An 18,354-nucleotide genomic window follows, 5' to 3' on the forward strand; every position below is an offset into this window, starting at 1 on the left:
TTACCGCTGTAAAATTTGGGGACCGAGGAAGAGCTCTTATGACCAACAACCTTAAACGGGCAATATCACAGGGCGGCATAAGGTATGTGGCATCCGTTTCACCACCGGAGTGTCTTTTGTTTGTTCCATGACAAGCTATCTCATTGGTCCAGAGACTTTTTGAGACACGTTTCACTGAGATTTGTATTCATGACAATGAATTCATTTAAGTGTTGCAGGCTTCAGTTCATTCATGCTTTGGGGTCAAAATTCGAGTTTCAAACTAAGACAATTATTTGCACACTGCAGATGCAGCCTGAACAAGAGTGAACTTAAATTATTGGGAGTAACCTTTCATGAAAATCCATGCAACTGGGATAGTCATTTTCAGAATATGATGGATAAGGCTAATTCAAGACTCCATATCCTTAGGATTTGTAAGTACTACGGGTATACTTTAGAAGAGCTTACGATCTTATTTCATAGCCTTATTATGTCTGTATTTACTTATGCAATTGAAGTATGGGCATGTGCTTATGGTAGTAAATACCTTTCTAAGATTGACAAATTCTGTAAGCGAGCATGGAAATATGGTTACACTAAGGATCGCATAGTTATTGACAATGTAATCCTAACTAGAGATAAACAACTATGGGAAAAAATCACACATACAGATACTCATTGTTTAACAGATCTTCTACCGAGCAAACGTACATATCAATCTTTACGACAACGTGGTCATGATTATACGTTACCACGCATTCGCACTGAGCGCTTTAAGCGCTGTTTTATAAATAGATCTCTTTTAAACTTTATTTAGTTTTAATGTTTGTAGTTATGCATTGTAAACTTGCACGTATGTCTGCAAGTGTTTAGTTTGATCAATAAAGATTTAATCAATCAATCAATCAACAAATTCAGAAACATTTTAGCTGCCGCAACAAATGTTTCCTGGGGCTGCAAACGGGGAAACGTTTGCTTCCGCAACATTGTTTCCTCGTTTGCGGGAAACTTAAGAATAACCAGATTAGTCCCAAAAGAACATTCCCTATGAAAAACATAATTATTTACCAAAATCGTCAATAGCTCTTTAACTTTGCATTTACCAGTTGGACAAGGAGAACTGGTACTGGTGAACGTAACGTTACAATGCATTTGGCCAATAATTAAAGGGAGCCTAAAGTAATACTATGACCAAAAAGTCATTTTTTCATTTTTTTTTTTTTTTTTTTTTGAAGTCACTTTTCCCTGGTTCCAACCTTGTTAAGTCGAATCGGTTCGTATTGAACACTCACAGTAAACAGCCTTTGAATAAAATCAAAGTTCAGAATTTTGCCAGTTAAGCAATCACACTTTCAAAATCTGACGAAAAAAAAGGAAGTGTTTTTTTTGTCATAGAGGCACTTTAAGGCTTTTGCGGGAGTTTCAGACTTCAGCTCCCAGTTGGTTTATTAGCTCAGTTTATAGAGCACTGCATCAGTACCACAGGGGTCATGGGTTCAAATCCCGTACAAGCCTGAATATTTTCAGGCTTTATTTTCAAGACACCTTAAGTGGCAGTGGTGGTGGAATAGTTTTTAATTCTTTTCCAGTTTCAGTGATTAATCACAATTTTCTAACCAGGGCGCATTTCTCAAAAGCTTAACGTTAAGTTCTCCAAAGCACTTGCTTTCAACTCCAAACGTAATATTGTAAGCGAAAGCGCAAATCTTTAAAGGACGACTCTTAAACTTCGCTCCAGGAACGAAAGTGATCCAATCGACCTGAGTGTAATCTATTCAGAAGCGCTGCATGGAATAGTGGAATCATTAGAAAATGCTCTGGATCAAATCTACTTTAAAATGAAGACGGAGTTAAGAGACGTTCGCGACTCTTTAAAGATGTTAAACAGATATCCCGAATCGCCAAACATGGCGAGTCCTTTTCTACCCTCGAAGACTAATAGTCGATCATTCATCTTCCCACGCACGGTGGATCGGGTCGATGTTAATGAAAGAGAATCAAGTGTTGACAACACAGACCTATTTTATAAAGGGCAGAATTATGAAATTATTACACAAAGAGGTGAGACTTGTCCACTTCATCATAAAACGAAAGTATTGAAGATCCATATCGTTGCATGAATAGGAGTGCTCAATCACGTGTCTCTCATCGGAAAAAACAAATTAACCCGAAGGACGTAAATTGATTCCGATTGATATTTACAGGTTTCGGAAAATACGAAAAGATATCAAAAGAAACACAGCGTTGGGAAAAGTGAAGTACCTAAAAAGTTCCTTTCTGGCTACACAAGCCCTTTTGGCAACAATACTATTTCTACGTTTGAATGCTTTGAGTCTTAAATTCATTTTGGTCGTACAAAAGGTAGACGTCGTTAAGAGAGAGGGCCAAAGGCTGTTAGAGTTTACGCGCTACACTCACCCACCCACCCAGCGGAATTTTCGTAACCATGCGGTCATGTGACCAACAGAAAATAAAAAGGGTCGCTTTTTTGTTGAGCACGAATACAAACGAGAGAAAGCCTGGAGAAAGTGAACTAATTTGCATTTTAACCTTTTATTGCCTTCATAACGTATCAACTTACTACTTATTCGCTTATATTTTCAGCAGTAGGCTTGAACCTTAAATGGCCGTGCAGGTAGGCTGTCTAATCATCGTTAACCGTACGAATTAACAAATCATTGTCAGTGTCACAGTTTTAGTAACATAGTTAGAATTACTCCTTTTGGGGGACTTTCCTGATTAATGGGTGGATTCATGTTAGTCGACTTCGACAATCCTAGTGATGCATTTGAACTTCCTATTTGATATAACCATAGCAGGAATATTTTACAATAAGATATATCAAGGTAGTGTGTAAAAAGTCCTTGGATATTGAAAATAAAATCAAACGTTTTACAGTCGCCGCAAATTATAATTGCTTGACGACAATAAAAACGTGATATATGAAGGCGCTGCAACTGGGACATCTCTGTATAACAGTGAGCAATTACAGGAGGGACAAAATCACAAGATCTTCTATTATCATCGGTCCGATCCGATGGGCAGTAAGCGTACATTTTCAAACCATCCAAAAGCTAAAGGGTGACCTTGCGCCAAATCTGTTGTCTCATTTATCTCGACAAGACTTCCAGAGGATTTCTGAAATATTTCTGTAATCTGCGCGAGAGGTTTTTCGCTGGGTACTCCTGTTTTCCACTTTTTTCAACTACCAACATTTCATTTGATGCGCCTTAATTTAATTTGACTAATTGCACTCTTCCCAATTCAGTAGTAGCGCTCGGTTATGTAAGTTTCATTCTTTACGAAGACATTTATCATTGTTATATACATAGACTTTCGACTTTCAACAAAACGAGCACTGTGATTGGTTGATTCTTTGCCACCTGGCCCTGATCAAATTCAAAATTTATTGCGACCAGGATACAATTCCGCAGTTGTTGCCCGCTCCGGGTGTTTTGCTGCAATTGTTGCAGGAAAAGTCTAATTATATAACAAAGCACGTAATGTCTGGTCCCTCGGGAAACTAGTTAGTTTTGATTTCCCTCGAGTCCTGATGTTTCCCTCGACTTCGTCTCGGAAGAGGACTCTCGGGAAAACAAACCTAACTGTTTCGCTCGGGACCATACATTAAGTGTATATTATTTAACCTGAAGGGCATAATCTTGTTGACATTATCCTGTGAAGATACCTGAAACGTTTACGCGGGGTTTTTATGGATCACAGCAACTGAGCCCACAATGATTATCCGGACCTAATTAAGGACGGTGCCTACTAATTAAAGATATTTTTGCCCCGGTGTGTGATTATGCAGGAAATGTAGATCTTAACAAGTGTTATTGAAATCCAAAAAGAAAATTGGGGGTAACCACGCATTTTTCAAAGATAATTCATGAATAATATTTGTAAAAAGCTATAAAATACAAAGCAATGTATGGCGTTCTTTCTAAAATTGAAGCTTAATTATCTCTCAAAAATGCATGGTTACCCCCAATTTTCTTTTTGGATACCAAGGGTACTTACTAAGATCTACTTTCTCCGGATAGTTTTAAACCGCGCAAAAGTATCCTTGCATTAGTAAGCATCACCGATAGGAAATCCGAGTATCTCGAGATGCGTAGAACGTATGCGCAATAACAATAGTAGGCACCCTCCTTAATTTGGTGGTGACTCTATCTGTGGCGAATTTAAAATATAATAAAATAAATACAGTAGGAAGCTCACAACGCAGTCAAATTAAACTTCTGTTTACATTCCAAACCTGTACGATTTAGAAAGAAATGTACAGTGCGCACTGCCAAGTCAGTACTTTTTTTTTGGTGTGAAAGTGGACCGCGCGGTCTTGGTAACAACAGATACAAAGTCATCTTCACAGAACGGGCGCGATCTAAAAATAGATTGGGGCTCTCTTATCTCATATTGTCTTGAAGAGAGTAAAATGCAATTTTCCTTTGGCGTTTGCTTTTTACAACACTAAAGGTATACACCAAGTCAATTACTTTCAGACACATCACTGTGAATGGGGAATCAATTTTATCCTAAAATTACAGTTATGTTTTTAAAGAGCTTGTTACGCAGTCAAGCCAAAGGCTTTCTATCAAATTTCTATCATTTTTGTTGAAATGTTAAAACGACTCAGTATCCAGCAATCTGCAAAATATATTCTACATCTATCAGAGAAAAAAATGATGATCCTTTCACCGCCGTTTCTGCATTTATACCGCTAAGAGAAACCAGCCGGACATTTCATCTGCTTGCTTCTTCTCTAAGGATAGCGTTATTCGTCCTCCTCATTTACACGTTTGTCCACAAGGTCATACACACACTGAAATGTTCCTTTACTTTACGATGTGGTTGGCTTCTTAGCCTCACCTTTTCATGGAGGCGTTTAAAAACGGGTCCCGTAGCAACATCTTGTTGCCTTAATATTTTTTGAACTGATCCATATAGCGGAGGGAAAGGTTAATTCGGTCATGAGTCTTGTACTTGAAAGCTACGGTGCTGTAAGCGTAGCTCTCTCTACAGCTCTTCTTACCGCAGTACACCACAAGGGTGATGTTGAAGATAGGTACGAAAACTCCCAGGCGTATAGTAAATGAGCACGTGCCTGGAGGAGATACTCTCAGAGTGGAGTGGGTGGAGAGCGTGCTCTTTTGTTGTGCGTTTCCTCTTCATATGCCAAAGTGGGTCTAAGTGACTTTCGAGTGAGGCCCCAAAACTTACTGGGTGACAAACCTCTCTTGACTGCTGTAAAGCGCCAACCCAGATGATTCCCACACTGCGCGCACTCGGCTATGGTCCAAGCGTATCTGCAGAAGTCGAAATATTTCCGACTTTAATAAAAATACTCGATACGAGCTCACCCAATCCAACTTTCAGTTGTTCAAATTGTCAGTGCTGCTTTAACGCCCACGTCGCCAGTGGAGGGTAGGTGCCCAAGAAGCCTGGGGGCTGCAACAGCAGTCACACCTCAAGGCGCTAGAACACCCGACTGGCCTGCCCAACCCGCAACCAAGCCACGAGCCCCCCGCGCCAGGCCCCCCTAAGGCACCCGTCACACTTGAGCCAGATAGCTCAGTGGAAACAAAAAAAAAAAAAGAATACAAATAAAATAAAAAAAAAAAAGAACAACACACAAAAAAAAGAACAATACAAAAAAAAAAAAGAACACACAAAAAAAGGAATACAAGAAAAAAGGGGGGAGATAGGGAGGGAACGCCGAGAACCACTAAACTCCTAATCCGACTCACAACGCCACGCCAACAGAACAACAAACACGCTGCAAACACATGGACAACAACGCATGCACTCAGCAGGAATACCGCTGAACCATGTCAGCCCCAGGGCTCCCACAACCTAAAGAGTGCTGCAAACACTACAAAAACGCATAAAAACGCTAACAAACGCCTGCAAAACGCTACTGACCGGACTAGCTCCCGGTCGTGAACCATGTAACTATAACAAACGCCACAGAACGCACCAAAACGCTAAACAACGCTACCAGACGCCCAAGACACTAACAACCGCCTGCAAAACACTACTGACCAGACTAGCTCCTAGTCGTTAACTATGTTAAATTTCATTTAACTATATTTGACTTACGGAATCTACAGTGATAGCACTTATCCTTGACCTTATTTTGGTTCCCCACATTGTACTTCCCACCTCAAAAATGAGTGTTTTGTCACGAATGAGAGAGAAGATAGTGTTCAGAGTAGGCGCTTGGTTAAATTTTCGGCAGATTTATCAGATGGCGAGAGACTTCCGCTTAAGCGCATGCGGCATGGTGCGTCCTATTAAGGGAGGCGGCTTTCGGGTCATAAAAGGAAACCTGTTGCTAAAAGGTCGAGGTATCCATAACATACATTTTCCTTTTCTTCCCTTTGTATGCATCACTTAAAGCACGATAATCTGCTTTTACCAAACGAGTTGATAAAATAGCGTAAATATCCACTACTAGCCACCGACATTGAGGTGAATAGTTGTTTACTAAAACAATACTAAAACAGTGACATAATAAAGCACACAAAGATATTTTAATTCATTTATTTCTGCAACGATTACAATATTTCGGGCGCAAATCCCTCTTGAGTTTCTCGGAGGTGAATAGCAAAGGATATTCGGAGTTTGAGTAGCTATTCAGAGCGAGCCTTCAACGCTATCCACTGTTTAAGTTTATATTAAAGGAAACCTCCACTAAAACAAGGATACAACTTCAACTTTTTACTTTTTATTGTATTCCAGTTTTCTATATTTTGGTGGCGCTTTTAATAAAACAATTATTCCACTCGCGCTTGTTGGATATGAGATGATTAAAGCCAACTCGGCGCTACGCGCCTCGTTGGCTATCTATCATCTCATATCCAACGCGCGCTCATGGAATAATTGTTAAATGGCTCTTTATGTCCCGGTACAATACATGTCTCCGTACATCAAGTACCTACTTACGAAGTAAGGCATCTTGGTTATATATAGTCGATTTGATTTAATTTGCTCGATTTGAAAGGTGCATCTGATCAATTCTTGACTTAATATGATCGATTTAATGTCTCTGTTTTCGAGCCAGAAGGCCCATCAGGCCGGCACTTATCTCCGGTTTCATTAGCATGAAGCGACTAGGAGTATTTCTACTCCCCCCTGGATGGGATGCTAGTCCATCGCAGGGTTACCCCCAGCATTTCGCCGGTACCCATTTATACACCTGGGTGGAGAGAGGCACCGTGAGAGTAAAGTGTCTTGCCCAAGAACACAACACAATGTCCCCAGCCAGGACCCGAACCCGGACCACTCGATCCGGAGTCGAGCACTCTAACCATGAGGCCACCGCGATTGAAAGAAGTATCTAATTGATTTAATGAGTGATATCAATGAATTGAATTTTCTCGATATGAAAGTTGTATCTGATCGATTTAATGGAAGGTTTAAATCGACTTAATTTGGTCGATTTAAAACGTATGTAATCGATCTAGGAACCACATCTGATCAAATTAACCCGTTCGTTACGTGAATATGGCGCACGATTTAGAGAGGGTGTTTGAATAGGAGCTATAGCGCTTAATTTGCAAGGATGAATTTTGACAGTATAAACGCGTCATATGTGGGAAGCAGTCTGGTTTGACGACAACACCGTGACGAGAAATCTGAACTGTCTCTACACATGGAAATGAGGTTCTGGGGTTGTGTGACCAGACGTTTTTTTTTTTTTTTTTTGTGCTCGACTGTTGATTTGGAATCGCAGAGCGTTTTCTCCGACCTTGGAAAAATTTCCTCCGGTACCCAGGGTATCTTTTGGCCTGCCTTTCACTGTTAACTCCCGGCTTTTACGGTACCTTTTGGTGCAAACGTTAAGCCAAAAAAATTTCACCTGGCATCAGATTTGACTGAAAAGAAGAGGAATTATAAAGCGGAAACAACATGTTCAGTCCTTCCTTAGTGTGTGGAATAAACGTTTGCTTAGTGCAACTGCAAGACATGCATGACATGCAGGAAAACGTCCGTCAGAGCAATTTGCAGTTATGCTTTTTTTTGCAGACTATTTAAAGAGGAATTGAGTGAGTTTTGCTCAAGAGCGTGTTTTGTTATCTTTGAACTGAATTTAATACCAAAGCTAAAAAAAGTAAAAGACCTCAAAACGGGACAGAGCATTACAAAATAATCGACGTGAGAACATTTGAGCAAAAGGGCCACTGCTGACACGACGTCTGGGTGTCCCCTCAAATGGTCTAAATGACCATCACTTGAAAAAAATTAACTGGAACGCTGCAGTTCAATGCCACCCAACTCAATGCCTTCTATTTTTGTCTCGTGAAAAATCTTTGACTTGGGACATTTAAGTTTCAATAAGAAGAGCGGACGCAATAAGAAGAACGGACTGGGAACTAAGGAAATTGATTGACATAAAGCGACAAAAAATATGCTAATAATAGAGATAAAGTTTCTCACTGCCAACATTTTCATTTAAGGTTGGCTTTAGAGACTCTTTAATTTTACAATGAATGTCTGATCGACCAGTTGCTAAAATTTCAAAATGATCCCACTTAATTCTATGGTTGGTTGAGAAAACATGATCAGCAATTGCAGATTCGTGACGATTTGTTGTTAGGGCTTTTAAATGTTCTGTTTTCTGTCACGTAATCGGCGTTTCGTTTTCCCTACATAGAAATCATTGCAATCCGCTGAGTGAGAAACTTTACCTCTATTATTAGCATATTTCTTGTCGTTTTATGTCAATAAATTTATCTGTGACTGAATAATAATCACTTCTGATGATGTATGTTGAAACATACGAAACGTTTAGTTTATGAAAAGTTATGCAGTTCAGGAAAATGTTTGTAACCGCTGTTCGCGTTTTAAACTATTTTTGTCTAACACGTACCACAGGCAACCCAGTTTACGCTCAAGGCGCGTCTAGTTACACAAAAAATGCTACTGGGTCACAAAATTACAGGAATAATATAACAGTTAAGGTACTTAAATCACTGATGACTTCCTAACTTTCATGCAGATGGCGTTTTTCTATAATTTCTCACCAAAAGCAATGTTCTAAGCAGATATCTGTCTTGTGGATGATTGTATCAAGCTCAACTTCGTGCAGATGGACCTTTTCTACAAGTTTGAAGGTAATGTTCTAAGGGGTTCTACACTAGTGCGCAACTGCAAAAATCTCAGTTTGCCATTAAAAAAGGCTAATTATCGTGTACACCTTTTTACCGACCTAAGCCCTCAGACTTAATTTATTAACTAGTGTTTTCAGAGCTATTCATTAGAAGTTGAGTTTACCAGTAACAAGTGATAAATGTCACTGGAGTTTCTTACGGACTACTCTCTAACTCTTATGCAATGATACGGTCATGACTGACCACCATGCCACGTAGCTTCTACAACAGAAATTTGTTCATAAACATAACCAGGGTAGTGCTGACTCCAAGCAGTCGGATATTGGTTTGAGAGGTTTGACTCGCATCATTCCAGTTAGGAGGCTTGTCCGAAACTGCAAGCGTCTCGGCATCAGAGCAGGATTCATCAGAGCACAACGACAACGATCTCACCCATACATTAAACCCCTCCACCTTTAAAGGTAGCTTTCCTCCTTTAATAGCAGCAGCAAACTCTTTAACCGTTTGGTTGAAGTTCACGAACGGGGCGGAAGTGGTGACAATACCCAGGGCTTTCTTGTCTGCTAACAAGATAACGATATTCAAGTTGTCGGGATCTTGGTATTCGGAAAGCGTTTCATTTTCAGTGTATGCAAGCCAGTCCATTAATTCCGTGTTCCACTTCAAAGTGTTTGCAATGGCTGAGCCCACTCCATTTGCGAACCGACTGCGGGCGTCAGCTTCTGGAAGTGGCGTCGGGTCGGCCGATCGTCTATCTCGTTTTGTTTGTTCTTTGGACTTTTTGATAACAGTTTTAAAGATGTTTACAAACCTGTTGTAGGTTTTGACAGCTTTGTTGGTTATCCAATCTTTGCCACTTTTAAAGCAGTTTGGAATTTGACTCCTCGTTGCAATGCACTCTCTTCCTACGTTTCGCATTCCTTTTAACGACTCCCAGGCTGTGTCCAGCTTGAAAAAAGATCCCTTAATAGTCCAGAAGATCTTAGAGAAATCCAAGCAACTGAGATCGCAGATGGATGGAGCGTCTTTGTCAGGACTTAAATAACAAGTAGTGTGAGAAGCAAACGCTTTCTTTCGTATTTCTTGGCATGTTGGCTTGTACCAAGGACGCAATAATGGGACCAAAGAAACCTGAAGACATTTGCGAACAGCATCCACCCATTTCCTTCCATTTGAACTGAATAACGAATATCGTTTTTCATACAATCTGCAAAACTTCTCAGCGTATCTAATCGCGTACGCATTGGAGGTGTCTTCACAGAGGTACTTCTTTTCCAAGCAGTCGCGGTACCAGTCACACGAGTCTCCAGATGGGCTGTAGCAGGCTGATGGTAGAGGTGTGGTGAGGGAGCCCGTGAAAGGGTTTGGAGTCGTATAAAGTGCATCTTTGCAGGAACAATCTTGCGAAACTGAGCCAGAATTCTCATCATGGACCTCAAGCATGCACTGGTACCAGCAATATCTCGCAGATCTATCTATACAATAGTGTTTGTGTCTACTTTTTTGTTTGATGTAGGCATCAGTAAGGCATGTTGCCCATTGGTATTGGTTATTGTATCTTGCTATGTGAACGCACCCTGTAACTCCAGATGGGCCGTAGGTCCTGTTGCATTCGGCGGCACATCCACTCTGCACCAAAAGGAACAACGGGACAAATAATAGCTTCATCTCAACACTGCGAAAAAGAATTTAAAAGAGTAAACAATTCCAATTGTGATATTCGTACATGCATCCATTCATCCACTCATCCATTCATCCATTCATTCATTCATCCATTCATTCATTCATTCATTCCTTTCTCTCTTCATTCTCGAAATGACTCGTTTATTCCTCTCATAAGTCCGCAGTAAATATAAAAGTGGCACTGTCGTTACTCGTGGATATGAATGTTACCGCGATTATTTGAAATTGGCAGGCTGAAGTTTCCTTTATGCACTAGTCAATGTGATATAACAGCTGGATAATGGTTACCCTGCAAGCGGGCTCTTTTGTAGCTGCGAGAGGATTGGGCCCCGCCCCCAATCCACTCGGGGCGACAAACCTTGTAGCTCAGTCGGAAGAGCGGCGGAGATCTGACCCGAAGGTTCTGGGTACAATTCCCAACATGGTCAGAGTTTTTCTATGTCCTTGTGTGGTGCACTTTCCATCAGTAGGGCTAACGCTCACATGGTTCACATGGGATAGAAATATAGCACTTCACGTTACACTACACTGTCATCAGTTGATTCTGTTTAAAATACAAGTGCTACACGGCCAACATTTGTATAAACGTAACCTTTCCTTGTTCTTCATATTACTTAAGTTATTACTGAAATAATTATGATACGAGAGTTCCTTGCTGAGGCGGGAAAGAATTATTACTGGAGTAATAAAGGAGGTTCTTTACTTGATTGATTTTCTTTACTTTGATTGATATTCTTAGCCCACGTGTAATCCAAGGTTTTAACATCTGTTTGGCTCAACGTTGAGACAGTGTTCTGTTCGTCTAGAAGGTTTTTGACTTTGCTATAGAGAGTAGAAAAGGAGTGATCTGGGTCGTTCTGAGCGCCGGAGACAGACTCCCAATCAATCTAACGAGAAAAATCCCTTATTCCTTTCCTCCCTTTCATTCGTCTCTCTATAATTTTTTGAAAGATGCAAAATTGCGAATAGTGATCACTGATATCTGATACAATGTTGCCACTATAAATTCCCGCATCCAATTTGTTGACTAAAATGTTGTCGATCAATGTTGCAGTGTTCTTATAAACACGTGTAGGTTTATCAATAGTCGGAATAAGAGAAAAGCTTTGTAGAGGAAGCAAGAAAATTATGTGCATTATTGCATTTTCAAAACCCAGGAGATTTACGTTGAAGTCACCCATAACAAAGATTGATTTAATTTATTTGAGGTGAAAAACTTTTCAAGCGTTTCAAGTATTCCGGAAATTGCTCTGTTGTCTATTGGTTGTTTTCAGGTGACGTCATCGCGGCCATGTTGGTGGACGAAAACAAACGAACTCTCATCAGCTCCTCTTTTTCTTCCACCACCAATTGCATATTGCCGCATTCTTATCTGTGTCTCTAGAGATTGGTTGCAAACCACCTATATATGATTCCGCAAATAATGTTTGGGCAGTTAGTGAGATGGATCTCATTCCGAAGGGCTTGAAATTCATCCTCAGAAGATTTTTCTATCACTGTATAATTTAGATCGCTCTCAATGTACATGCCAACACCTCCAGCAGCTGGAGGCGTTAGAACATATTCAAATTCGTAACCAGATATTGATGGATTAAAGGCCAACAAAATAGTTTTCGTGATTTTGGTCTCGGAGACTCCGATAACTCTAAAATGGTGCCCTAGCTCATCAAGTAGATGCACTTGGAGATCATCCAAATTGTGTCTTTGGCCCTTTTTAAACGTCGCGTTTTACATGTGCCGAATATAATGCAAATGAGAAAAATCTAATGTTTTCGTTGATTTGCATTAGATTCGGCACATGCAAAATGCGACGTTTAAAACGGGCCTTAAGCTCCTAAAAAGACAACCAATTTCGTAGGACACCAAAACTATGTGGGGAATAATTATTACTCTGTATGCGTTGATTACAAAGATTAAGATCGGGTTGTTTTGACGAACTTTCAATTTGCCGAATAGGTCTCTTAGCGTCCACAACAGGCGTTTATTTAGCCGAGCACGAACTGCAAGACATCTAGCGCGATGCGCGAGGAGAAAGAGAGAGAAAAATAGTTAACAATTATTCTACTCAGCTTGCTGGATATTAAGTGATAGATAACCAGCAAGGCGCGTAGCACCGAGTTGGTTATAATCATTGATATCTAGCAAGCCCGAGTAGAATTATTGTTTTATTAAAAACTCTCAACAACGCTTCTTTGGTGTTCCCCTAAGTGGTACCGTCGACTAAAGCATCGATTTTTGCCTCGGTCACTTAAGGTGCAAAACGGCTTTTGTGGGGCCTTTTTTCTCAGAGCTGCAAGAATGTTTTCAGCTCGCTTTAATGCTGACGCGTTCCTTGACCATATTAGGTACAGCAGGTATATGAACTGATAGCCTGTTTCCGCTAGCCAATGAAAATGCTGGAAATCTCATATCCGTAGTTCAGTTTCTAATAATTTTATTTATATTTCTCTCGCTCTCGCCTCGGGCTTCGCCTATTCTTCACCTATTATGCATGCTAAGACCAAATCGGGTGGAACGGTTATGACAACAAATGACGACAGAAATTATTTTACAAATGATTACTATCCCATCACAGCAGAACAAATAAGAGAGCGACACCAAAAAAAATTAAAAAAAGACTTCTTCGATATCCTATAAAAACAATTGCTTAACGGCTTGTGCTGAGTAGTTTGCGCGTCTGATCTCAGATCGCATGCACGCTCAGGCAATCGGATGCTTGGTTAAAGGGGTTGAACTAAAAGAGGACCGATGATGACCTTGTACTCGCTTGCACCCGTAGGTATGGGAGTGACACCTTCCGCACTTCATATTAGCTGTTTTTCGGTTGTTCAGTTAAAGAATCGAAGGTTGGTTTATATTGCGAGTGAAGGGATGTTGGAAAGAGGCGGCTTTCACAGTCAACTGATTGAACTAGTTGTTGCAAGTTGAAATGCGGCGTTTTCCGATCCTGGTAGGCTCCTGGTAACAAGAAGAAACCAGCTCAAAGATAAAAATGACGAGGTCGACACATTTTCATTCATGGTGATGCAGGTTCAAGTCTTTTCAAATGCAACTAGAAATGTCGATATGTGAATTAATCACGGCTGTCTGACAATCCATCAAATTTTCAAAACAAAAAGGATTGAATAGTCTTTGAAAGCAATGAATATCCACTCTTGTGTGTCAAATGGCGGCTTAATTAATGCTTTTAATGTCTTATCGACGACACTCGCACCTTCAGAAACTTTATTTGGGCACGAGAGATTCACACACTTTCCACGCGTAGCGAATTTTCGACTGTTTTTGACTGGGAACAAAGAATTATGGAAGCGTACGCTGTACATTCACACGTGTTCATTTCAATTGGTTTGGTTTTCTAGCGTATTTAAAAACGATTACGAACGATAGAAAACGCTACTTCTAAGGTGTCCTTACGTCGTCGTAGCTTTATTGGGTAGTAGTTTCTCTTTTACGTTCAACGAAATTTTGGCCTGTTCCACAGTGTACAGTCGAACCTCGATTATCCGGACTCGTCGGGACCTCAGTAAAAAGTTCGGATAATCAAGCGTCCGAACAAACGAAAATATGAATCTTAACTAGACAACAATGTAAACAAAAGAAATAAAGATAGCACATTGTTAATTACAAAAGTCTTCTTCTATGAACTGCCCCTATACTCATGTACACTGCTTATAAATGAAAACCTATTCTGTTATAAATGAAAACCTATTCGTCATTGCTAAAAAAGTGAAGCACAGTAGTTTGCTTTTAAGTCTTATAACGAGATCGCATGGCGAAGTCCATCATACGGCGAAGTTACATGACTTGAACAGGGTCAACAGTGTTCTGTCTTTCCATCCAGGACAAGCACTTTTTAAAACATTCTGTTGCCTGAGAGAACAGATCGCTTTCGCTTCGTAGACATGCTGTTGTTTGTCGTGACCGTTGCGTGCGTTTACATGACCCACGCTCATCGAACTGATCAAGCATGACATTCCCTTAGCAACAAAACAATACTGAACCAATCAAAACTCAGCTGAATGCATCCGGATAATCGAGGATCGACTGTATCTGTGTTTCCGCATTATTTGCATGACAAACGATTCCGCTATTTTGTCATCTGTTAGGCCTAGGGAAAGCGAAAGAAAGCTATTCTTGGTCGAGACTCGATGATTCGTCGTTTAACGGAATTCAAGGACACGTCCATTTATAGCGTTAGAATCCATTATGTTAACTCCGTAACTCTATCAAAATATGACATGCAGTTCAGATTATATTTTCAGACGATAATTAAGAAAACACACGACATCAGGCACAAACCGAAAATATGTGAAGAGAAGGGTCAAACCTGCCTTAGGCACAGCTATCTTGATTAACAAACGCCACCACTTAACATTCAATTAAGGAATCTTTATTAGTAATATTCGGATTCTAAGATTTGAGGTAATTCACAGCAGCTACCAGACGTTGTGCCTAAGTGATGTAGCTTGATTGAATCTTTGGCGGTTTGGTCTGTCGTGAATAAAGAGTTTTTAGATTGGATTCTTTGTTTGGTTTGTCGTTACGTGCCTTGCGCATAGTTCACATCTCAGCGAAACGAGTCACAGCTATCTCCCTTACTGGATTCGATCGCTGAGAAGGGAAAGATGTGTCTTATGGTGTTTCATTTGCATAGTAACGTATGATAGAACAGCCATTTTGAGGTCGTTAGTTTACTCTGTCCCGCTCGATTAGCTCTTGTATTTGCTCTCTCTGTCTGTCTCTTTTACTCAAACTCTAAATAGTTAATTCAACATCACTGATCGAACGTAATTTTAATATTTCTCTACACTGTCTGTTGCAACTGATCACGACAATAACTGTTATTGTCTTGATCAGTTGCAACAAACATTGTAGATAAATATTAAAAATACGTTATATCAGAGATGTTGAAATTCATATAAATTGACCTGGACAAACACTACGTACAACTTTACATTAACCAGGTGGAAAAAGAAGACTATTGTACTTACCGCTGTAAAATTTGGGGACCGAGGAAGAGCTCTTCTGACCAACAACCTTAAACGGGCAATATCACAGGGCGGCGTAAGGTATGTGGCATCCGTTTCACCGCCGGGGCGTCTTTTGTTTGTTCCATCGCAAGCTATCTCATTGGTCCAGAGACTTTTTGAGACACGTTTCACTTAGCCTGTTCCAGGTTCTCAGATAGTCGAGAAAACGAAAAGAACTGCGTGTGACACGCAGTTCTTTTTGTTTTCTCGACTATCTGAGAGCCTGGAACAGGCTACGTTTCACTGAGATTTGTATTCATGACAATGAATTCATTTAAGTGTTGCAGGCTTCAGTTCATTCATGCTTTGGGGTCAAAATTCGAGTTTCAAACTAAGACAATTATTTGCACACTGCAGATGCAGCCTGAACAAATTCAGGAACATTTTTGCATCCGCAACAAATGTTTCCTGGGGCCGCAAACCGGGAAACATTTCAGTGCTTCCGCAACATTGTTTCCTCGTTTGCGGGAAACTTAAGAATAACCAGATTAGTCCCAAAAGAACATTCCCTATGAAAGACATAATTATTCACCAAAATCGTCAATAGCTCCTTAACTTTGCATTTACCAGTTGGACAAAGAGAACTGGTACTGGTGAACGTAACGCTACAATGCATATGGCCAATCATTAAAGGGAGCTTAAAGTGATACCAGAAACCCATAAGGGTTGAAACGTGTAACGCGCGTTCAGAGCTTCCGAATATTCAGTGCTAAGTACCATATTTGGAAACCCCTCGCTCCAGTTAATTTCGCGCGAGAAACATTGGTGGTATTGCGTCACGGTGTTCTTGCGAACTGATTGGTTGAATGTTTCTCTCTTGTTGTTCCAAATATGGTACTTAGCAAATCGAATATTCAGAAGCTTGTTTCCCAGCAAACAAGGGGCCGTTACACGTTTCACCCCTTATGGGTTTCTGGTGATACTATGACCAAAAAGTCATTTTTTCATTTTTTTTTTTTTTTTTGGATTTCGAAACTATATCAACTAAACACTAAGTGACCCAACTTTTAAGCCTTGATTTCAAAAATATACCTGTTTATCATGAGAGAGCTGGATCGAGGAGAAAATGACGTCAAAGACTCAATTGTTCAAGAATGCAATGCTCGAGTACGCGGAGGAATTAATATGCAGGACCGGAGTTTCGGGCTTTCAGACTTCAAAACTCGTGTTTTGCCTATATAATAAGCTACGTTTACACGCTCAAATTTTAAGCTAGTGAGTCAATGAAGTCACTTTTCCCTCGATCCAACCTTGTGAGGTCCAATCGGTTCGTATTGAAATTGAGTAATGGCGGACCCTGAAATCCAAGATTTACACTCTAAGTAAACAGCCTTTGGATAAAAATCAAAGTTCAGAATTTTGCCACTCAAATGTTAAGCAATCACACTTTCAAAATCTGAAGAAAAAACAGGAAGTCATTTTTTTGTCATAGAGGCACTTTAAGGCTTTTGCGGGAGTTTCAGACTTCAGCTCCCAGTTGCTTTATTAGCTCAGTTTATAGAGCACTGCATCAGTACCACAGGAGTCATGGGTTCGAATCCCGTACAAGCCTGAATATCTTCAGGCCGTGCAGGCAGGCTGTCTAGTCATCGTTAACCGTACGAATTAACAAATCATTGTCAGTGTCACAGTTTTAGTAACATAGTTAGAATTACTCCCTTTTGGGGGACTTTCCTGATTAATGGGTGGATTCATGTTAGTCGACTTCGACAATCCTAGTGATGCATTTGAACTTCCTATTTGATATAACCATAGCAGGAATATTTTACAATAAGATATATCAAGGTAGTGTGTAAAAAGTCCTTGGATATTGAAAATAAAATTAAACGTTTTACAGTCGCCGCAAATTATAATTGCTTGACGACAATAAAAACGTGATATATGAAGGCGCTGCAACTGGGACATCTCTGTATAACAGTGAGCAATTACAGGAGGGACAAAATCACAAGATCTTCTATTATCGTCGGTCCGATCCGATGGGCAGTAAGCGTACATTTCCAAACCATCCAAAAGCTAAAGGGTGACCTTGCGCCAAATCTGTTGTCTCATTTATCTCGACATGACTTCCAGAGGATTTCTGAAATATTTCTGTAATCTGCGCGAGAGGTTTTTCGCTGGGTACTCCTGTTTTCCACTTTTTTCAACTACCAACATTTCATTTGATGCGCCTTAATTTAATTTGACTAATTACACTCTTCCCAATTCAGTAGTAGCGCTCGGTTATGTAAGTTTCATCCTTTACGAAGACATTTATCATTGTTATATACCTAGACTTTCGACTTTCAACAAAACGAGCACTGTGATTGGTTGATTCTTTGTCACCTGGCCCTGATCAAATTCAAATGGATCGCGACCAGGATACAATTCCGCAGTTGTTGCCCGCTCCGGATGTTTTGCTGCAATTGTTGCAGGAAAAGTCTAATTATATAACAAAGCACGTAATGTCTGGTCCCTCGGGAAACTAGTTAGTTTTGATTTCCCTCGAGTCCTGATGTTTCCCTCGACTTCGTCTCGGAAGAGGACTCTCGGGAAAACAAACCTAGCTG

General features: G+C 40.3%; 1 protein-coding gene across 1 annotated transcript; it reads right to left on the minus strand.

Annotated features, from left to right (window-relative positions):
- Positions 1 to 8,172: 8,172 nt before the first annotated feature.
- Positions 8,173 to 15,868, minus strand: LOC138015642 (uncharacterized). The gene is made up of 2 exons (XM_068862726.1): positions 15,770 to 15,868; positions 8,173 to 10,770 (listed from the first exon to the last, which is right to left on the minus strand). The coding sequence occupies exon 2, from the start codon at positions 10,761 to 10,763 to the stop codon at positions 9,357 to 9,359; it is 1,407 nt and encodes a 468-aa protein (XP_068718827.1). The 5' UTR covers positions 10,764 to 10,770; positions 15,770 to 15,868; the 3' UTR covers positions 8,173 to 9,356.
- Positions 15,869 to 18,354: the final 2,486 nt, after the last annotated feature.

The sequence above is a fragment of the Montipora capricornis genome, chromosome 9 (assembly GCF_036669925.1).
Source record: "Montipora capricornis isolate CH-2021 chromosome 9, ASM3666992v2, whole genome shotgun sequence".
Lineage (NCBI taxonomy): Eukaryota > Metazoa > Cnidaria > Anthozoa > Scleractinia > Acroporidae > Montipora > Montipora capricornis.